Source organism: Amblyomma maculatum, chromosome 11 (genome assembly GCF_055883805.1).
Source record: "Amblyomma maculatum isolate TAMU_Amacu chromosome 11, ASM5588380v1, whole genome shotgun sequence".
Classification (NCBI taxonomy): domain Eukaryota; kingdom Metazoa; phylum Arthropoda; class Arachnida; order Ixodida; family Ixodidae; genus Amblyomma; species Amblyomma maculatum.
In genome coordinates this window covers 15,418,276-15,440,857 of record NC_139354.1, presented here as the reverse complement: position 1 = coordinate 15,440,857, position 22,582 = coordinate 15,418,276, and the positions used below count along the sequence as shown (strand labels likewise).

The window sequence follows — 22,582 nt, the reverse complement described above, 5'->3', positions numbered from 1 at the left end:
CCTTACGATTACCTTGGACTCGTAGACTGTTCGCTGCTTTAAATTGTATCATAACAAGCCCCTCATTTCCACCAACAATTTAGTAGCTTGCGAGGGTCTCGCTTCTGACAGTCTTGACGTCGAAAAGGTAGCGTGAAAGGGTTCTCGCACAACAGCCACCCTCCCTAATGATCACGTGCTACGTGACGCTCGCGGTACAAAAGGATGTTCCACTTCTGCCGCCAAGGATGACGGTGGCACTGGTGAACGCTCATAGGCTTCGGCTACAGTCATCATAAATACCCAAGAAAGCGGAACGTTGGACAGCCATCGTTGTAGCCCGGTTGGAGGAGCACTGGACGCAATATTGGGAGGTCGTGGGTTCGACACCTACCAACGGCGCGTTGTTTTCCCTCCCGCTTGTTATTTAATATTCTTTATCCAAAAAATAATTATATAACTCATTCCTGTCAATGGCAACAACAAACCTATAAAAATAAGAAAGAAATATCCCCCAAGAATTAGCTTGGACTCGTAGACTGTTTGCTCGTTTAATACTCATATATATATATATATATATATATATATATATATATATATATATATATATATATATATATATATATATATATATATATATTGGCTGTAGACTGACACAAGGTGATCACCGAACGAATTTATTTCGTTTTTAATGCTCTTTTTACTGCGTGTAATCTGTCTGCTTTTGTTTCACCCAATCCATACTACCTTCCTCTTCCCGCACGGATACAGCATGCGCTCGTGTGTCTGAAAGCCGCGGTAAAAATGTACCTGCGTTTTAGTTATATAGAAGATAGGAAGACGAACTTTCACTAATGAATAGTGTTACCAACTGCCCTGCCGGGGAAAGAAATGTGATTGTTTTATATTTCTTAAACAGCACATACACAACCAGCAGTGTTCTGATTGGATGTATGTTGTTTGCCAAGGCCGCAACGTCGAGGGCTTTTAAAGAAAATAAACATTGTTGAAATTGAGGGGAAGTGAAGGCAATAACTAATGGTGTACTTCCAGAGGACCGCCAACATATCATCTTAGATAAAAGCAAGGAACGTACCCCTAAAACTGCGGAGCAGAGTTGCCGCGATGTTAAAAAATAATTTTGTGTCTACAGAATCGGAAGCTTCACCTGATTTCTTATTCTGTGTGTGATTCTTTCAGGGATGGAATAAAATGTGTACTGCAAAAACTTTATAGAGTACACCTATTCCACATTTTAATATTTCTTACATCTAGGCTTGCGCTTAAGCTATTGTCTGCCGATATTTCACTCATTTTTTTTTATTCTCTTAACAGGATAGAATTCTGGACGCTAAAGCAGCGAGAATGATGTCTACCGCCCTAGAAGAGGAACTTGGCACGGCTACAGAAAACGGCGCCGGTGCTCTTCACGCGATTGAAGCGGCTGGAGTCATTGGTACTTCCTTCGTGAACATGACAGCAGACATCTTTATCGAGTTCTCTACTCCAGCATCTATACGGCGCGGGGTGTCTTCCAGACGCCGGAACCGTGTCTCTACCAATCCGTCTTCCCCGTCGGTGGCCATACTAGTACTGGACGCCCTTAACGCGGCGTACATGCCTGTCATCATCTATCTGGGGATCATCGGCAACATCCTGTCCCTGGTCACCTTTCTCTTCACCAAGCTGAGGACTCGCACTTCCAGCCTCTACATGGGAGCGTTGGCAGTGTCCGACTCGGGGTTCCTCATAGTTCTGTCCTTCGCTTGGCTCAATGAACGCGGAATCAACGTAAGTGGAGCCAGATCATTGCTGAATATTCTACTATTGTTTTATTCGTAGTAAAGTCCATAAACTTTTCTTTATGCAGTGTCTGAAAAATCTTTATTTGAACTACACATCTCTCTGAACTATCAGAAAAATCTGCACAATTTGATTAAACTTCGACATACAATGCTTTAGTTCCTTCAAAACTGTTTCTTTCGCTGCTTAATAAAGAACATCAATATTTCTATATATCGTTTTGCCATGATCGCCACATATACGGACACAAAGTAACCCTAAATATGCTATCTTTGAAAATTTTCTACCTTTCCAATGCAAATTCTGAACGCTGTCTTTCTTCTCTGTAGTGGTATATCTCGCAGATACATTGAGATGCCCAAGATAACAAGAGGTTAAATTTGGCCATCTACACACTTATTTATTCAACTAAAAACACTTTCTGTTCGAACATGCGATCCAAATTATATATACTGACGCATTTTAACATGAGAAATATATACAAAAGATAGAGTGAAAGTGCCCCTCGTCTATTCATTGATATAAAAAGGGAAAAAAAAAACGTTTTTTAGAAGTTCAAGAGTTCACAATAAAGAAGGCGTCTTTGAAGAAGAGGTTTCGATTCATGGAGTGGGTGGGGCAGTCATCGCTGTTCTTTTGGGTCATCGCCGCACAGAACGGCCTCTAATTCCTCTTTAGAGTTTTTTGGAAGATTGGGTGTATCTGGTGCATGCCCCAGCATTCTCATACCATGTCGCACAGCTGCGAACCGGTCACAGTGCCTATACTGAGGGCTGTTTAGAGTGGGGTACCAATGGTGTGATTTTTTCAGTGCGAGAAGTGTGTTTGTTGCCTCAGTGTTCCAGTTCTCCAGAGACAGCCCTGTAGAAATTGTCGGACAGCTTATCAATATCAAAGTTGATGGACGTGTTCTGTAATTTTATTTGGTGAACGGAAAAGTGTAGGTCGAACGCTGCCGGTTGTTTCGGTTACTGTGCTCTGCTGGCGTAATAAAAGAAATATATATAGCACAGTTGTCCGTACGCTGCTTTTTTGCTAGTGCTTGAATGGCTGCATTTGCCGAGGAGTGAATACTTGACTACTTAATGATTTTAACTTTCTGCTCCATTGTGGGATACTTTGTAATGCAGCAAAAGCTTCTCAATGTTTTACTCTGCTCATCCTTAGTTTCTAATGTAGAATCTACAGCGTAAGCAAAAGACCATAATTATGTGCTCAGTAAAATTATACACATGCTACAATCAGTTACGCTAATATTACTTTAATTAAAATATCAATTGAATAATTATACAGAATCATTTAGGGTTAGCAGATATTAAAGCGTAGAGAGCGGTACCCTACACTTGTAGCGTAGATGAGAGACAGTCCGGAAAATGGCTGCCGCAGGGAGAATACTGAGGTTGGATACAAGCTGACCTGTGATTGCTGGTGAGGACGAAGGAATGCGTCCCCTGAGAATGATGACCATGGTCACAGCCTGGTGGATGGATACTGTGGAACGTAGAGCACCTGTCAGCCAAAGCCTATGAGATTTCGCTGGTTAGTGCTCTAAGCCGGTATCCTTAGCGCGACTATTTTCTTCGCTGAGGATTGTGCGAGCAGTTAAGCTGCTGAATAGGTGGGACGGCCGTTACGTTTACCTGGTTATTAGAAAAAAAAAAGGAACGCATATGAAAGAGTTCGAATTATTTCTCTAGTTAAATGAAAGCCAAGCAGGGCACCTTACACGCCGGAGAGACGTTTTCGCGTGCCGTTGTTTCGTTGAGGTCATGCTCTAATGAGTATCCTAAAACAGCGATAACATTTAAAATGTGGACTGTCAACTTTAGTTTGAGCACGCTGCCGAAACATACGCAAATCTGCGACAGGAATATAGTTAACAAGTAAATCGTAATATTGCCACTTGGTGTCCCTGGTGTTCTCACGTGGCGCTTGAAAGAAAAGGATGCTGAAGTTGGCTCGCGTGCTATAGCGGAACGCTGTTTGCTCGAGGACCTACGCTCAGTCGTTAGTTAAGTCTACCCGTTTTCCGCGACAGTATCAAGCGACATGGTACCTACATTTATTCGAGAACGCAAAATAAATCAATATATTTAATGAGGCAGCGGCTATAGGCAAGAAGGGCAAATGTCAGTCAGCGTTGTAAACGGATACAAGTCTATATAGATTGTAGGCAACCACGCCAAGTTCTTTTCTATTTCTGCGCTAATTTCCAGATATCCATATAATCGATAACTGAAATTTAGGCTTGTCCTCAAACATCAATGAAGTGTGGAGAAGTTAGGTGGTGATATCGCGGACGTTATCACTACTAATTCCCACTGCGTTCACCCAAAACCTGCGACGCGTCATGCGATGTCGTCAAATGCTTCGAAGGCTATGCTTTCCCTAGCGCTATTTTTGTTCCTGCAATTTAGGTCCTTCTGTGCCCGAAATGTAGCCGCGCCGTGCATGGCTCACATGCACTACCCGCTCCCCCCCTGCTATACCGGTTCTCTGCATTGCTTAGAAACCTAAACGCCATCGCGATCTTATTCACGAATTACGCCATTACTTCAAGTGCTAACGCCCAAATCGTTCGCATGCCTAAAATAAAGGCTTTCAGCAATCGACCCATTAAAAGTAACTGGTAGAAACATAAACTCTGTGCAGTTTTCTTTTTGAACGTAAGCGCGGAAAGCATACGTTAATATGCTTCCTGTTCCAGATTTTGATTGCTGAAAGCGGATATCAACGTCGCAGCGCGCAATTTTTGTTTCTTCTTTCGGCCCCGGCTCGTCATCGACCCGACCGCCTTCCTAAGCGTATTGCTCAACGCGCCGCTCCTAGTCCTCGCGCATTTCGACACCGAGTTATCCGAGTGCGGTCTTACTTACCTTTTTCTTTGCTTGGTCATGCTTAATCACTTCACCGGTTTCTTTGAAAAGATCGCGTTAAGAATCGCTTCAAACAAACTTGGCATCCGCCGCTGTGGGGTGTTTGCGAAAAATACGCACTGTAGGAGGTCGCCATGATATCATAGCTGCGTGATGTCGCGCAGAAAATAAAAAAAAAATTATCTCTCCACGCTGATTGCACACGCCACGTGTTGTATGAGGGTAAATAGAACGTGGCAAATCACGCGAAATAAAAATCGCTGCAGGTCTCAAGTGAGTTATCTTCATAGGGTAATTTATTTCTATATTGACAATAATGAAGATTTTTACACAGAATTTTAACGCACGGCTCTCCGATTGTGTTGCGGAACTGCTACCGACTGTACCACGCAAGGCAGGCTTTTACGGCTCGGGAACAAGGAGGGTTTGCATATATGATGTGCAATCTTTAACCTAAAGTGCCAGCTACAACTCTATGTCGATGAGTAGGCCTGTAATGTGAAAAGGCCGCACGCCGCTAGCGCGTCATATCTTAAAGTGGAGCATACCTGCTAAATTTTGTTTATTTAGAAAAATAGAGAAGGATTATCCAAGCTTCTGTTCTCATTTCTTTCCATTTCGCATCTGCGCTATGGTAGCCCTTTTTTGTTACATAACTTGATCGTTTGACCCTCTTGGACACGAATATGCATATAGGGGGTGTTCATCATATCATTATGGTTATGACAGAACTCCGCGTACAAAGAAGATCTCTGCTTGACTTCCGCAATATACGCTTCAATCTTCAGTAGTTCCGCAGTAACTTCATCATTCTATGGATTTCACGGTTAAAAAACAACCGAGTACATATTTACCGAATTTGTTGGTAGTTTAAAAGAGTGAACTGCTAAGCTATAGTCGATTTTAAGTCATAATAACAATGCATTTTGCCTAGCCAGGACCCACGCATGAAAGAGGTCAACAGAGGCACATTCTGGCGCCCTCTTTCATGTCTGTGAATGTATTGGGCAAAAGTAATAGCCTTTTAATACGGCTAATAATTTGGCATTAGTTTATTTTGCGTTTTAAAAATTCCGCGTCATATGACGTTTTAGTTGCAAAAAGAATGAATTGTTAAGCAGTAGCAGATTGTTGATTGGATTACACTACGAACACAACCCGGTAAACAAGACTTCAAGAAAGAAATAGGCAGTTTGTCCTTTGCGAGTAACAACAATCAGTACAATCAGTTCAGTGACGCTGAAGCCAAATCACATTCTGAAAGTTTGCTTAGAAAACTGCCAATGCCACAGTTTCTCTCCGCACGGCTTGACCGTTAATTATAATGCGCACACTGGTCTGATAGCCTCAACTTAGCAAGTTCTGCAGCCTGACTTTGATGGTCTGTACGGATCCTTATCTTTCGTCTCATACGTCCCCGCAGGTTTACAAGCATGGTCTCTGCCTACTCACAGTGTTCCTGTCTTCGGCGTTCGCATGCTGGTCTGTGTGGCTGACGGTTAGCTTCACAGTCGAACGCTTCGTAGCCGTCCGCTTCCCGCTGTGGAAGCTGCAGACTAGCTCCCCGAGCCGCAGGCCCCGCCTTGTCATCGGTGCGACGGCCTTCCTAAGCCTACTGCTCAACGCGCCGCTGCTGGTCTTCGTGCATGTCGACACCGAGTTAGCCGAGTGCAGTCTCCATCCGGACTATGAGAGGTGCGTCTATTGTTCGTCTTCACTTTAGTACTCCCCCCATCTCGCGAAAAATTCAGGGTCACTTTGGCTCACTAAAACGCTTCAAGACAGAAGCCTTCCCCGCCGTGCTACTTAGGCATTGACTGCGAGACAGTTTGTGATTGACTAGAATTGTGACAGATACTGCAGTTTTTGTGTGCTGTCAACTAATTCTAAACGGCGCTGATGCCTGCTGTACTGCGTCTATTTCTACATGTGCTCTGTGGTGCGGCCTTCTAGGAAGCGCCAAATGAAGCGTCGCACGGACGCGTGGATCGAACGCCCGGCGGGGTCAGCTTTGTGTATGTGTGAATCTCCTGGTGATGTCATCACCAATAATGACGTCATGGTCGTATGTGACATCATTATCACTTCCAGTTATTATACATGTCTGGATATGACGTCATGAGGACGTCGCATCCGGTCATGACGTCACGGCCGAGGACGTCACCATGTGACTGCTATGGACGTCTCGAACCGTACAACCATTACTATTGGTTAGTGATAGTTAACCATGACTTGACCTTTCTGAGTGCTAGTAAATATCTGGTTTGTGTTAGTTAAACACCCCTTATCTAGTAAGTGATGGTTAGTGGCAGTTCAGATGTCCTCCAAATGCATGGGTTCCTACGGGCATGTGCTTAACTATTTTATTATTAGTCGTAAATTAAAATGAAATTATCTTTAAGTTGCCTTAAAATATGTTGCGATATTATCCGATTGCTATTGATTAAGTATCGATTCAATGGTGATTGGCATATGCCTTTATAAAGCATGCATCCGAAACGCGGACACATTTACGGACGACGGTATGAGAGACGGTGAAGTTCATGTTGTATGCTGGTTGTTTTTATTATTCTCTAGTTCGGACTTATTTCATTATTACACAGAGCCCTCAAGCGTTTCGCGACGATTTGAGAATGCAGATTTTTATAAATGTATTTGATTCGTTCAGTATACAGGAATATAATGAACGCCGAGATCGCGCCATGACGAAATAGCGTCGCAGTGTAGAGTATTCTTATAAAATGTATTAGAGAATATTATGTCTGAGATGCATGTAGATTTATATATATATAGAAATATTAGGTTTTATTATTTTTAAATTCAGCATGCAGATAAAAAAGTAGGATAATTTTTAAGCAAAAAATAAGTAATACTGATGATTTGATTTACATTTGCGCATTATTACACTAAAAGTGTATGTAGAAGGTAACGTGCATACGTATGTCGCTAACTGATAGAGCAAATAGAATAGAGAAATACTGTTTCCAGAGGCAGGCTAGATTGATGGGACTGAGAGGGAAAGAGGCTTTGTTATTGGCCACAAGATGAGAATGGTCACGAGGAAAACATTCGACATCGAAATAAAAACTGTATTTGAGGTTTTCTTTCTTGGGTTAGAAATCTATGACCCACTGTTTTAGTGGCCTTAACAAGACTGAATGCTGTCCGCTGCAGAACGGCTATCAAGGATTGAAAAATATTGTCACGCGCCTTCGTAGAACGTCGACGGAAGATGAAGAAGAGTGGTCGGGTAGATCGGTGAAGAAGAGAAAGAGCAAGGGCAGAGGAACGTTTGTACGCTTCGCCGCAGTCCTAATTTGTACCGATCCTTGTAAATAAACTCCCCGTGCGTACAAAGCACGTAACATCTTGGTGAGAGGTGCGGGGTAGCGACCACGGAGCGTTTCATCTACCGAAGAAGCCATAGACTTGCTGGCCTACCACCAATGCCATCAGACATGGCTGAAGACGGCAGTACCGAGCAGCCAGGACCATCTACGGCAAACAACTGGCCCCATTATCGAGAGCCTCGCTACAACCAACGTCGCGACTTTGTTAGTGAGGACTCTTATGCTGATCGCTGGCGCCCTCAACCTGTGTGCTACAGGTGTGGCAATGCGGGGCATATCGCTAGATACTGCCGCCGTCGTTTTCCAACTGTCCAAGGTTACCGACCCCACGCGAACATTCACGGACGGCTGCACACCGAACAACAGCGATCCCCGACTATGCCTACTGGGGACTCACACCATTCGACATATTTGCGAAATTCATCTCCTGCATCTGATCGTAGTGTTACGCCGCCACCCCAGCGCCCGCGCAGGTCACCTTCCCCTCGACGTCGTTCTACCCCTCCGCCTCCGGGAAACTAGGGGGCGCGGCCGATGGAGGTGAGGCCGCCGGCGAATCGATGACGGCCGTACCTCTGCCCGTGTTTATGTTAAAGAACAAATTGGAAATGTTTGTTGATGGTGTGAAAACAATGGCTCTTGTGGACACTGGTGCTACAGTATCTGTTATGAGTTTGAGTTTTAAGAACCGTTTAGGTAGAAAAGTAATGTTCAGTGGTGATCGTGCAGTGTTATTCCGTGGTGTCGATGGTGAACCTTTAGTTCCTCTTGGTGTGTGTGCTTCGGATGTGGTTATTGGCGGCCTCAAGTTTAGAGCAGAATTTGCAGTACTGCCTCGGTCTACGCATGATGTGATTCTTGGGATTGATTTTCTGCAAGAGTGTAGACTGCGGTACGTTAGAGATTGCTTTGAATCCTTCACTACTTTCGGTTCTTGTGGATGGCTCCACACCTGAATTTGGAGCATTTGCTGTGGAAGAAGACACAATTGTGCCAGCGTTATCTGCAGCATTCGTGCGGGTTTTCTCTATTCGGAACCAGTGCGAATCTTTTGAGGCTATAGTAGAACCTACGAGATTCACCTGCTCTAAGAAGAGCATCGTTGTGCCTCGTTGCGTCATTCCCGTGACTAAAGGCCGCACTGAGCTATGGACAGTGAACCACTCCGAAGAGCCAACTGTGTTGCCTCGGGGCCCAAAACTTGCCCGTTTCGAGGAAGGCATATCCGGTTCCGTCGCGGCGTTAAACAGCTCTGTCACTGAGCAGCAGGTGCGACCAGGCATGGAGACCCAAGTTACGGCTATGATTAGTAAGTCTCTTTCTACAACTGAGCGTCGTATTCTAGTGGAACTACTACTGAAACACGTGACAGTGTTCGACTTTGCCAAGGATGACTCAATGACACTGGTAATCAGTCGTATTCATCACACGATCAACACTGGGTCCGCCCCTCCAATACGTCAGAAGCCCTATCGAATCTCAGCAACTGAACGTAAGGTAATAGACGAGCAAGTTCAAGACATGCTAAAGCGCGGCATTATTCGAGAGTCCTGTAGTCCTTGGGAAGCTCCAGTTATCCTTGTTAAAAAAAAAGATGGCACATGGAGGTTTTGTGTTGACTGCCGCCGTTTAAATTCAGTCACGAAGAAAGATGTCTACCCGCTTCCACGTATAGATGATGCAATTGACTGTCTGCGTTTGCCGCTTCAAACGACTGATAATGACTCAGACAATTTCGATGAATATTTGGCTCCAATTTCACAAACCTTCCCCGATCTCCGAGTTTTTCGAACCGAGAAACGCAAAGACAAAACATTAACATCACTGTTTGATTCCGCTAACGATCCTATGAAGAACACATTTAGCATTCGCGAAGGAGTGCTTTAAAAGAAAAATTTCGCCTCTGGGGGAGCACGTATGCTTCTTGTCGTTCCGGAAAGCCTACGTATCACAGTTCTAGAAATGACGCATGATGACGCCACGTCTGGTCACCTGGGAGTGGCCCGAACACTCCACCGCACACAGCAGCGATTTTACTGGCCGAAGATGCGTTCAACGATCAAGCGATATGTAGCCAGCTGTGTGAAATGTCAGCGCTTTAAGCTGTCGACTTCAAGCCCACATGGAAAACTGCAGCCAGTCACACCTCCAACAGCCCCGTTTGAGCAAGTTGGCATTGACCTTCTTGGACCTTTTCCACGGTCCTCTAAAGGAAACCGATGGATTCTTGTGTGCGTTAATTATTTAACCCGCTACTGTGAGACAGCCGCGATACCATCCGCGACTGCGTCTGAAGTATCAAATTTCTTACTTCGACTCGTCATCCTTCGGCACGGCCCTCCTGCAGTCATCATTAGTGACCGTGGACGCCAATTCACAGCGGACATTGTCGAAGTACTTCTTCTTCGCCTCAGCGCCTGCAGTTTTCGCCACTCCACGCCATATCATCCCCAAACGAACGGTGTGGTAGAACGAACTAATAGGACGCTTACCACCATGTTGGTTATGTACGTCGCTGCAGACCATAAAGACTAGGATGGCGTTCTACCGTTCATTACGCATGCATATAACACAGCGCAACATGAGACAACAGGCTACAGTCCCTTCTACCTGCTCTATGATCGCACGCCTCGCTGTGCCCTCGACACCATACTGCCATTTTTCATTCAGGACGAACCTTCTCTTGCTACCACACACTGCAGAGCTGAAGAAGCCCGCCAGCTGGCCAGAGTTCGAATTTTATCTTCACAAGAACGTTCTAAGAACCGCTACGACGCCCGACACCAACAAGTTTCCTATGCTCCTGGTGACTATGTGTGGTTGTGGACACCTCTCCGTAAGCGTGGTCTTTGTCAAAAACTGCTGTCACACTACACCGGACCGTTTGTTGTGTTAGAACGCATCAATGACCTGAATTACGTCATAGCACACATAACGGCGAATGGTCGACGGTCACGGCAGTCGCAGGTGGTGCATGTAGCCCGCCTCAAGCGATTTCATTCCAGAGGATCTCTGTAACTCGCCCGACGGACTTCGTCTGCGAGGAGGGAAATGTCACGCGCCTTCGTAGAACGTCGACGGAAGATGAAGAAGAGCGGTCGGGTAGATCGGTGAAGAAGAAGAAAGAGCAAGGGCAGAAGAACGTTTGTACGCTTCGCCGCAGTCCTCTTTGTAACGATCCCTGTAAATAAACTCCCGTGCGTACAAAGCACGTAACGATATCTATGAGCGACTGACGCCAACTAAGGTTATCAAGCTGTTCTGCTTGTTAATAAAAGTGTGTTCAGTTCAGTGATATCAATAATGCCATAGCAAAATTTGGCCGCAAGACAGAGAATGCTTTCGAAATGTTTAGCTTTCAATCAATAACGCCTTAGACATTATATGTCTGTACACTTTGTGATGAGTTATTTTAAATAATATGTTTGTGAAAAATGCAGGCCGAAGCTTTGGTATGAATCCCATTGTCTGCATACCAAAGCATACCACCTTCTAGACTGCCGAGTCTGCAGGCGGCGCTCCAGTTTGAAGCTTTAGTACCCAATACTGTACTTTTCGGTACTTACCGGCAATTTAGTTAATAAAATCTAAATTTGTACTGTTAAATGTGTTCCCAGTGTCACAAGGTTCAATACAGAGCAATTTTAAAATTAGGTATATATGAGTGCCATATTTTAGACAAATGCCACTACCATATCCGAAGGCAAACAAAAAGCTGCAGAGTATAAAACACTATATTTTATTTCTAGGGTAGGAACCACGAAGAAGCTTTAAAATAATTAGCTTGTTTTGCTAATATGGCTAGTAACAACATCAATCCGCATTTTCCTTAGCTTAGTAGAAATATTTGTCAGAAGATTCTTTTGAAAAAAATATTTTTGGTGATTATAAGAACATGTTCAGGTTTAGTCCTTAGTCCTACAAAAAGAAAATTAAACGTTCCATTGTGGGATATGTATTGTATTATTTTGGAGCCGGTTTGGTAATAAGTGCAGAAATGGTAAGTTTATTAAATTAAGAATGAACCAATTGGCGATTAAACGGGTTTTTTTTATAAGAAAATAATGAACTATCTACAAAGGTTTCTATATTACTCTGAGTTATTTTGTTGCAGCAATACAAGAGGTCCCTTTTTGAAAACCGCCGCTTCGTAAGGCTACGTCAAATGGTGTTTACGACAGGCTACGTGACAACGTTTTGGCAATTTTGTCTCCACTCTGGATTTTCCAGTGAGCGTAACTGATGTACTTTAATTTTAATTTCCAGCGCCCTGTACTACTTGAACATTCTGGACACGGTGCTGACCTTCGTCCTGCCGTTTCTACTCATCACTGTCATGAATTCAATGATTTCCCGGGCCATATACCTCTTCTACTCTCGCTACAAGATGCAACGCAACATAAACGGCTGTCGGGAGCACTGCAGGGAATTGAATGGTAAGAGGTGGTATAAACCTATACCTGAATTGCGGCTGGTTTTCTACATTTTATTTTCTCTAATAACCAGAGGCGAAGGTATTCACTATATCCACTCTGCAACATCATAAACCAGTCATCTTGTGCTCAATAATTGCTCAATATACTGGACATATATACGCAACATTAGTGTCCTGATCCTGGTTTCTGAAAACTATCACTCTGCGCTCTATTTTACGAAGATATAAGTAAACCGCTAAAGTGAAGAGCTTTTTTCAGAATACAAACTTTTATTACGAAGTTCAGGATGTGCCCGTACTTATCACAGGTATTTTTTAAGAACACACTAATAAAGCCGTGTTAAAAGAAATTAATGTTTCGTTCATTGCACATTTTGCAAAACATAGTCCCACTGGTCAGGTACAAGATCGGTTTGGTTTATGACGTTTAAGATCCCAAAGCGACTCAGGCTATGAGAGACGCCGTAGTGGAGGTCTGTGAAACTTTCGACAAACAGTGGCTTTTTAACGTGCCCAGACATCGCACAACACACGGGTGCCTTGCTTTTCGCCCTCATTGAAAAACGGTTGCCGCGGCCGGCGTTCGATCCGGGATCTTTGAATTTCATTATATAGAAAGAGTAGGAAAAGAAAAACATGTTTTGAAATGTGCCTCAGAGCTGCACATGCTGTTGTTGCTTTAAGAATTCCGGCGTATTTTTCATCGCAGGGAGCATAGAGCCGCTAAGTGCAAATCCAAAATTGACAGCCCCGCCTTTAGAACCGTCGAGGTGAAGCTTCACTAAGATTTACGAAAGTAGGACACCATTATGCGTGAGAAAATGTCGAATAGCTGTCGTCTACGCGGTTCCTATGCATCAGTCATGAAGCAGACTTCCTCTGTGACAACTAACGCTAGAACAGCTCCTGCTGAACACATTGACCTTCATATCTTTGGGAGACGTGGCGGCATGCGTTGCGAAAAGTACCTCCTAACGATGCTTAGAACTTGCGACGCGTAGTCGTCTAGCTTTATTATAACGCCGTTATTGTATCGGTTTTCCTGGATAAAGAATCCCAGGATTCTTATTTGCTTTACTTTAAGAACGGTTTTACCTCCCGCTTATTTTGAATCGTGAGTCCAAGTGTCTCCTAAGAGATTTAGGTTTGTAGACGATTAATTCTGATCTTTACTGCGAGTACGAGAGGCCCCTATTGCCGGAGTAGGCAACTACCGTGTTCGCTGCTTCCTGCAAGCGCTCTTCTATGGTGGCTTCGTTCCCTGGTTAATCCAGATGTTGACTTGATCCGTGTATGTGCTGACATTTAGAGTTTTAATTTTTTTTGAGGGCCGTGGGAGCCCTTTCATGGTCCCTTTGAAGAAGAAAGGCTATAGGACAGAGCCTTACGGCGTACCCTTTCTTCTAGCTCGACTGCGGGGGACTCGATGTCTTCAAACTTTATGCAGACACTTCTATCTGACAAAGCATTTATGTAACTGTAGGTTTTCTTGCCTACACCTATGTGGATTAAGCCCTGGAGTATAGCCTCGTGCTTGACGTTGTCGAAGGCCTCTGTCAAGTCTAGCCCCAAAATCACTTTAGAATTTTTTGACTTTGTCTCCAATATATCGTGTTTTAATCTGTGCATCAAGTGATGTGTGCTCACTCCAGGTCGGAAGCCGACCATTTCATGAGGCCATAACTAATTTTATTCTATGTACTTTGTGAGCCTAGCCTGCACAACTCGCTCCATCAGTTGTCTTACACATGACATTAGGGAGATTGTCCAGAGATTTTCAAGTTAGGGGGGCTTGCCCGGCTTTGGAATTAGGACAATGTTTGCCTGCTTCCATTGCAGGGGTAGTTTCCCGTTGGTCCAAACTTCCTTCATGTACTCTATAAGAGCGATGATAGAGCCGTCATTTAAGTTTCTGAGGATCTTGTTTGCGATCCAACCGAGGCCCGGGGCCGATTTAGTTTTTAGGCTGAAAAGTTCCGCCCTCACCTCTGCCTCTCTAATGGGAGCATCGAGTATCTCATTCGCCGCTCCTGCGTATACCGGAAGGGGGCAGGAGGTGGTGTCTCCAATGTACAATTGCTTTAATTTTTGTCATGATTTCGGCGTCTGTACCTTCGTGCGCATGTCTATAGCTTTAGCCAACCTGATGCCCGATTGGGTTTTGGATTTTGTTGTATCTAGTAGCGGGCGTAGCAGGCCCCATGAATCGCGTGGTGACGTCATCACCAGTCGTGATGCCATCACAAGATATGTCGCCAATTATGACATTACTTCTGGTTATTAAACATGAACGCATGTGACGTCATGATGACTTCACAGTCGATGACGTCACCAGGTGATACATCATAACCAGTCATTGTCATTACTGATGACTAATGACTAATTAGTACTAGTTAGTGACTCGTATTTATTAGTAATACAGGTTAGTGACTTGGTTGCCATTAATTAACTTCACTTCACTTTCACTTTATTCACCTTAAAGGCCCCCTTCCGGGGGTATTACATAAGGGGTGGGTTAATATATACAACAATAATAAATACATGTCATTGCCTTACGATAAAAGTAGTTATAGCATGTAAAAAAGAAGATGGGCACATGATAGTGGCGACGTTGGTGGGGAGGGCATTCCAGTCCACAGCAGTGCGGGGGAAAAAGGAACCTGAAAAAGTTGCAGTACGAGATAGGGGCCGGGCAATCTGAAGCGGATGTGCAGTGCGGTGAGATATGCGGGTCGGATGAGTAATGTAAGGTGTTTGATTCAGAGTGCTGTGGTACAACTTATGGAGTAAACAAAGGCTCGCGATGCGGCGGCGAGCTTCGAGGCTTTCGAGGCCGGAAATATTCTTCAGAGATGAAACGCTGATGGTATATGAATATGCAGAATGAACGAAGCGGATGGCGCGGTTTTGGACTGATCCAAGTGCATTTGTTAGGTACATTTGGTGAGGGTTCCAGATGGGACTAGCGTACTCAAGTTTAGGTCTGATAAGTGTTTTATAAGCCAGAAGTTTAACGTGCTGCGGTGCATCACGAAGATGACGTTTTAGGAAACCTAGAGATCTGTTGGCAGAGGATATGATTGTGGTGATGTGTGTTCGCCGAGAAAGATCGCTAGACAGGGTTACACCGAGGTACTTGAAGGATTGAATGCTTTCTATGGGTGAATTAGCAACTGTATAGGAAAACATAAGGGGGTTGTGATGACGTTGGAATGAGACGAGTTTGCATTTTTTGGCGTTTAGCGTCATTAACCAGTTGTTACACCATTCATGGACACAGGTAAGGTCATTCTGAAGGGCCATTTGATCACAAATGTTAGTAACGGTACGATAAATTACACAGTCATCGGCGAAAATGCGAATATTACATGATACTTGTAGTGCCAAATCATTAATGTTAATTAAGAACAAAAGCGGGCCGAGCACAGATCCCTGCGGAACGCCGGATGTTACAGGCAGGGTGCCTGAGCTGTGATTGTTAATAGAAACGAACTGAGATCGGTTAGCAAGGAATTCTTTAATCCACTCTAGAACACTGGGGTTTAAGTTTAATAGGGCAAGCTTTAGTAATAGGCGTTGGTGTGGTACCTTGTCAAATGCCTTTGCGAAATCTAAGAATAATGCATCGGTCTGCAGGTTGCGGTCAAGGTTACTATGCAAGTCAAAAGTGAAAATTGCCAATTGGGTTTCGCAGGAGAGACCCTTGCGAAACCCATGTTGAGCCGGATGAAGGAAGTTGTGGCAATCTAGAAAATTTATTACATGAGAATAGATGTCATGTTCCATGATTTTACAAGGTACGCTTGTTAAGGAGATGGGGCGATAACTTAGTGGAGAGTCCTTTGTACCTGACTTGTAGGCCGGAATGACCCTCCCCACCTTCCAGTCGGCCGGTAGGGTTCCTGTTGAAAGCGATTGAGAAAACAACAGTGAAAGATAAATGGCTGAGGTGTGTTTCGTGTTTTTAAGCACTTTAGAGTTTATTTCGTCCACTCCTACGGCTGATGAAAGTTTAATTCTGTCAATATGGTTTATGATGCCTTGCACAGTAATTTCGATGGGTGACATTGCTGGTAATGATACGCTAGGCGGGGTAGGCAATGAGGAATCAGTTTCATCTGTGAAGACGGAAACAAACGCACGGTTAAATATGTCAGCACATTCGTCATCAGTGGCTTCCTCGCCCGCGGCACTTGTAAGAGCGGTTGGGCACGGTGCTTGCGGGTTTATTATTTCCCAAAACCTCCTGGGATTGTTTTTTAGGATATTTGGTAGGTCATTGTGAAAAAAAAGCCCGTTTGGCGGAGCAAACTGCAGCATAATAAGAGTCCTCAGCTGCGTGGTACCGTTCCCATGCTTCAGCACTTGAGTTCCGTTTTGCTGTACTATAAAGTCGTTTTTTTTTCTTCTTTCTAATCTTTTCAGATTGTGTGAGAAGCACGGCTTCTGGCGGTTTGCGCAAAAGCTGATACAGGGAATAAATTTGTTTGTTAGTTCGTTTATCTTGTTTTTGAAACGTGACCAGTTATCAGTAAGAGACCGGAGATGAAACGTGGATTGAAAACAGGGCAGAAAAGCTTCTAGTTCGTTGTTGATTGCTTGGTAGTTTCCTTTGTCGTACCGGCGGATGGTTTTGAACGTTTGGCGGGATGCGGGCGAGAATTTGAACGTGGAATGAATAACTCTATGATCACTGATTTCACGCAAGTAAGTAATCGAGGATAAGCTTTCAGGACTGTTGGTTAGTATTAAATCCAGGATGTTTGAAGATCCTTGGGTAACCCGAGTCGGTTCAAGCACCATTTGCCTGAAGTTGAAATTTAAGCAAACATCTACAAAGTTTCTTGCTTCAGAGTTACCAGCTGTTAATGGACCTACGTTTTGCCAATTTATACTCGGGAAGTTAAAGTCTCCAAAGAGAAGCAGTTGAGCATTGGGGTGTTTCGTAGTAATTTGGACCAGAACATTGTTTAGTTTAGGTGCAAAACCGGGATTGCTGTTAGGGGCCCTGTAGCACACGCCAAGCAGAACGGTTTGCGGTGGAGCGTTGCATTTTAACCATAATATTTCCAGATCTGAAGTAATGTTAACAACGGAACATGCTATTTGGTTGTTAATGGCAATAAGCACACCTCCTCCACGTGTGCCTTGACGATCTTTACGGTACACAGTAAAATTGGGTAAGTCATCTAAAACTTCATTATCACTGATGTCGCTTGTTAGCCATGTTTCCGTTAGGATTAATACGTTGCTGCCGGAAGATAAAAAGAGATTCGACAAGGCCTCGCGCTTTGGAAGGAAACTGCGAGCATTAGTGTAGATTATGGATAAGGAAAGGTTATCTCGAAGGTTAGTCCGCGGCTGCTTGCGCGCTTTCCGACGGCGAAAGGATTCCTATGTGATTTCTTTAACTGATTGTGAACCTTGGTCGAAAATAAACCGTTTGGGTCCCATGTGTAGCGTTTTGTATCGTAGGGAAAATGGTCCAGACTTAGCTCTAGCAAAAGCCACAAGGTGCTTCCGTGCAGTTCGAACGGGTCGAGAAAAATCTTCTCTAATACTAAAATCAGTGTCTTTAAGCTTAGGGCCTTCGGAGAGTATGATTCCTTTTGTTTTGAAAGATGACAATTTCACTATTATTGGTCTTTGGCGGTCTGTGCTGTGGCGGCCAAGGCGGTGTGCGCGCTCTATGTCTTTAGGCTGGATTACCAGATTGAGGCTGTCAAGGCAGTGCTGAATGATATTTTTTTCTGATTGCTCGTAAGATTCTTTATCATTTGGGTCAGGAAGCCCATAGAACACTAAGTTATTTCTTCTCGAGCGGTTCTCGAGATCATCGAGATGTGTATCCAACTCAGAAAGCTGCAAAGTCATTCTATCTGTGTTGGATTGAAGGGTTTCTACTTCTGTTCGCAGGGTGTTAAGACATTCACATTTGGTTTCAAGATCAGCGATTCGATTGCTTAGAGCAGATATTGTTTTATTTGTTGCTACTAGTTGATTTTTGAGGTCATGTATTTCAGTGATAAGTTGTGATTGTCCGGCGGACAACTTTTGTAGTTCGCTCAAAACTGCATCAAGGCCACCTGGTCCCGGGTTGGTTTCTACATCACCCGACAGCACTAGTAAAGCGCGAATGACATCGACACATTCGGCGGCAAGACAAAAGCAACACTGCTGGCTCGGCAGCTGTACCGGGCAATAATTACTAGTTTTCTTAGTGAAAAGCGTATATGGACCACCAACCTGCATGGCGAACATAAGCGGATTAGCGGCCCGTGCGGAGGCACAGCCGCAGAGCCCACAGTGTGCCGAAGGTGGGTGTCGCTCCTTTATAGGTAAGCCGTACGGTGCTGTCGGTGACGATGGTGCGGCGGAGGTAGTTTCGTTGGTCCAGCGTTCCAGAGGTGGCGCTGCCGGGGGTTTCCAATTGTCGGTGGCGACTAGGTGTAGTGCACCAAGTTCGCTTTCTTGATGGGGCGTCCGGATGACTGCTGTGTAGCCAGATGTCCCTGCCGTCCAGGCTGGCAGAAGAACAAACGTGACGATTTGGGCAATGACCTGCATGGCGAACATAAGCGGATTAGCGGCCCGTGCGGAGGCGCAGCCGCAGAGCCCACCTGTTTAGTGACTAGGTAACCATTAGTAATTAGTGCTAAACCACTGATCTGGCTCGCCAGGTGTGATGTAGGAGCAGTGCGACCACGGTTCGGCAGCCGTCGCAGTGAAAATGCGACATTGCGGTCAATGTAGCTCTCGCTGCAGAAGAATCAATACAAAAGTTGATCTCGAAAAACGTCTAGTTACGTTGTTTCTAGCACGAAACTGCTTACGCCGCCCTATTTACATATAGGCCTTCTGAAAAAGCTGGCACGCAGCCATCTATGATATTAAACCATTCTTCAAGCTCGAACAACCAGCTTCATTGTAGAGAGCACGGCCCAGAAAAGCTGATTATGTTAATGCAGATTCGTCTCGAGGCTTTAAAGTAACGCCGTAGTCACGAGGAAGACTTTTTTTATGGCAGCATGCGTTGCTTACGGCTGGTAAAAAAAATGACTCAATGTGAACGCTAGTGTGATAGAAACAACGTAGCTAGCTGTTTTTCGAGAAAATTGACTACTTTTCCTTTGACACTTTTGCTTTGACACTTCTTCTCTGAAGTCTATAACTAAATTCTAGCTAATTAGTCTTTACTATATAATTAGTTGAGGAGCTAAATACTGCAGATTAGCATAGGCGACTCTAAAAAAAAATTTAAATGGTGCGACTGCGCTATTACTCGCCTTATTTTTAAAGCCTTGGTTGCATTTAGCTGGGACACCCTGTATATATGATCTTCAAGCGAGTTAGTGAGCCCTAGGCAGAAGTGTAATAGATTCGAAAACCAACTGCTAAATATTACTGATTCTCTACAAACACCATCTATAAACGTCTTCTATAATCACCTTGAGCTAAATTTCTTCGTCAGTTACATCAGATAAACATCATCTTACTCGTTTAGATTCACAATGTTACCAATATTCCCTGCCATCCCTTAGTGCGGTTCACTATATTAGCTACAGTTGTATGCATATCTATCGGGGATGACAGAGTGAAATGATTACCACTGTGTGTTCCTACCAGCATTCCAGATTTGGAACATATTATAAACTCCATGTATACTAAGCCACCTATTTTCGTCGTCTTAACGAGTTAACCACCTTCAATCATTCGGGAATCAGTACTCATGTTCGAATGTGAAATTGTAGGTACTTATAACCCAGTAACAATGGAAACACTTCTGCCAGTCAATGTATTTCTGCACAAAAGAAACTTGTCCATACGTCTTAAGACGAGCGCTCACTATTCTCGGCTATAACGTGAGATACAGCTTTTTGGCTTTTCCAGTGCCGCATACAAAGCTGCTTTGGCCCTTGGCCCGTGGTTTGTTTCGTTAGTTGGGCGTCCGTACTTTCAAACATTATTTTACAGGAAATGCTTACTTGACATCATAGAGCAAATGCATTATTTCAGTACACTTATCATTGATAAAGCTAACACAATGGGAGCGAAGGTATACATACTTCTTAATGGTGTTTTTCTATTCTCAGTTTCATCGCCATCAAGACTGAACGGTGATATGGTGGTGTCCAGGGACGGTACTACGACAGCCACCAGTGGTGGAGGAATTGCCCACGCCACACAAATAAGCGTCACGCGGATGCTTCTTTTGGTGTCCACTGTCTTCATCTTGCTCAACCTTCCCAGTTACGTAATGCGGATCTACGTCTTCCTGTTGTCCCTGGGACACTCACACTCCACGAACCCGGAAGTGAACTCGACGCCATACGTGTTACAGCGGTACTTCATGCTCCTCTACTACACCAACTTCGCAATCAACTTCGTGCTCTACAATGCAAGCTCACGAATGTTCCGTGTCACGCTCTGTGACTACGTGCAAGAACGCTGGCTGGCTCTGCGGGAGTCAATGGCAGGGCTTCGTTCCAGCCTTGGTCGTTCATTCTCGAGTCAAAACGAAGATATTGTCATTTAAATTTTGTGTGCCTCTCGGCAAAGCTTTAGACATATGTGAGAATAGCGATACATTTAAATGAAGACAAATACAAAAGTTATGAGTTTGTTTTGTTAATACTTTATTTCTTCAGTGCCTTGAGTCTCAACCATTGCTCAGGAAAGAGATGTGCTTGAAGTGATAACGGTGTGTGGTTGATAGCGTGTTTGAGGTGGTCACCAGGTGCTGTTTAGTATTTATAACAGCTCTTGATTCGGTATAAGGTTTTTGGTACCCTCCGGAAGCAGCTAGCTGCTGCAAATTGTTGTGTAAAATATCTGCTTTGACAAAGTGTTCGTAGTGAAAAACGTTCATCTGAGATCTGTACCTGAAAATGTTTACTTGTCGTGCGAAGAGGTTGGAATCTTGCTCAAACTGTGGCGACCAGAGAAAAGCGAGTTGTTGACATGCGTCTAAAGGAACATGCTCTGTCTTCACACAATCTGATTTTGCGTCAACGTAATCTCAGTAGAGGGTAGAGGCCCGTGAATGAGCGTATGTTTGTTTTGAAGGTGTTTATATACAGGAGCTGCGAGACAATTCATAACACAGCATTGAGAGTTGGCATACCGGGTGCGTCCGCAGTATATTCATGTGAGCATGCAATGCGATGTCTACGCCGAAATTGTCCATATGGAAATGTATATATTCGTCCCTTTCATCACAGGCCCAATTTCACTGAGATCAGCGAAACAAATGTTTCCCTTGCTCAGCTTTCCTTAATTCCCTTCTGTGCCAGTTGTAGCAGGCTGATTACTCCAATATAAATAGTTTTATTTTCCCATCTACTTTCTTTGAGGCTAGCTACTAAGCTTGCCTTCTCTTAAAATCAGCTCAGTTACCATCAGCAACTGTCAGCTATCGTGCCTGCCCAATCAATTCCCTGTCCATGCAAATGTCTGTTGACATCTACTAGAACGAAGTTGGAACAATGATCTACCTTTTCTTCTTTATTTATTTCATTCCCCTCATTACAAGAAAAAAATAGAGCAGAGATAATCGCTCATAGCCTCACTGAGGCTTCTGGCCCACGTAGAGTAAGTCGGGGTAAACTACACAAAGCTTAGATAAGAAAAAAAAAAAACAGAATAGGCTTCAGATATATACGCATATTTAAATTTTGACTTAAGAGACAACATTGAACATATGTATGTTGCAGCGCTAATTACATACAATACGCAATAAATGTCAATATACTTGAATATTTTTAGTAAAGATAATATAGTAGGTAAATATAAAGTTATACCACACTGAGTGCTACACACTAGATAATCAGACGCATATCTCAACACTTTATAAAGCTTATGTATGTATATATATATATATGCAGGTAAGGATCAAATAGCATTAACATATATAGATTTTGGTGAGCCCAAAATTCTGCTGGCAGCATCTTCTAACACTGATGTTTTCTGTCTTTTAAGTCTAGGAACATAATTTCTTGCTTTCATACCTGTCTGCGTTAATTACAATTTCACTTCTGCCACTACGTTAGCAGCCGTGCATCTGCTGCATGGACAAATACTGGTAGGATATAGTGTTATATACATTTTGTTAGCCAACCCTGGTATACTGCTACAAAAAC

General features: G+C 43.9%; 2 protein-coding genes across 2 annotated transcripts; one reads left to right on the top strand and one right to left on the bottom strand.

The window, feature by feature from the left end:
- The first annotated feature begins 1,393 nt into the window (after positions 1-1,393).
- On the top strand, positions 1,394-21,398 carry LOC146172920 (thyrotropin-releasing hormone receptor-like). The gene is made up of 4 exons (XM_084583539.1): positions 1,394-1,770; positions 6,082-6,353; positions 12,275-12,444; positions 20,537-21,398. Exons 1-4 carry the CDS (start codon positions 1,453-1,455, stop codon positions 20,977-20,979), a joined length of 1,203 nt encoding a protein of 400 aa, XP_084439665.1. The 5' UTR covers positions 1,394-1,452; the 3' UTR covers positions 20,980-21,398.
- LOC146172921 (uncharacterized) lies at positions 17,451-18,984 on the bottom strand. The gene has a single exon (XM_084583540.1). The coding sequence runs from the start codon at positions 18,702-18,704 to the stop codon at positions 17,838-17,840; it is 867 nt and encodes a 288-aa protein (XP_084439666.1). The 5' UTR covers positions 18,705-18,984; the 3' UTR covers positions 17,451-17,837.
- Positions 21,399-22,582: the final 1,184 nt, after the last annotated feature.

Bases quoted from the DNA above. Each gene is read 5' to 3' on its own strand.
- LOC146172920 (XM_084583539.1), top strand. From the start codon at position 1,453: ATGACAGCAGACATCTTTATCGAGTTCTCTACTCCAGCATCTATACGG. The intron at 1,771-6,081 runs GTAAGTGGAGCC...ACGTCCCCGCAG, and splicing joins TCAATGAACGCGGAATCAAC to GTTTACAAGCATGGTCTCTG. The intron at 12,445-20,536 runs GTAAGAGGTGGT...TTCTATTCTCAG, and splicing joins GCACTGCAGGGAATTGAATG to TTTCATCGCCATCAAGACTG.
- LOC146172921 (XM_084583540.1), bottom strand. From the start codon at position 18,704: ATGTTCGCCATGCAGGTTGGTGGTCCATATACGCTTTTCACTAAGAAA.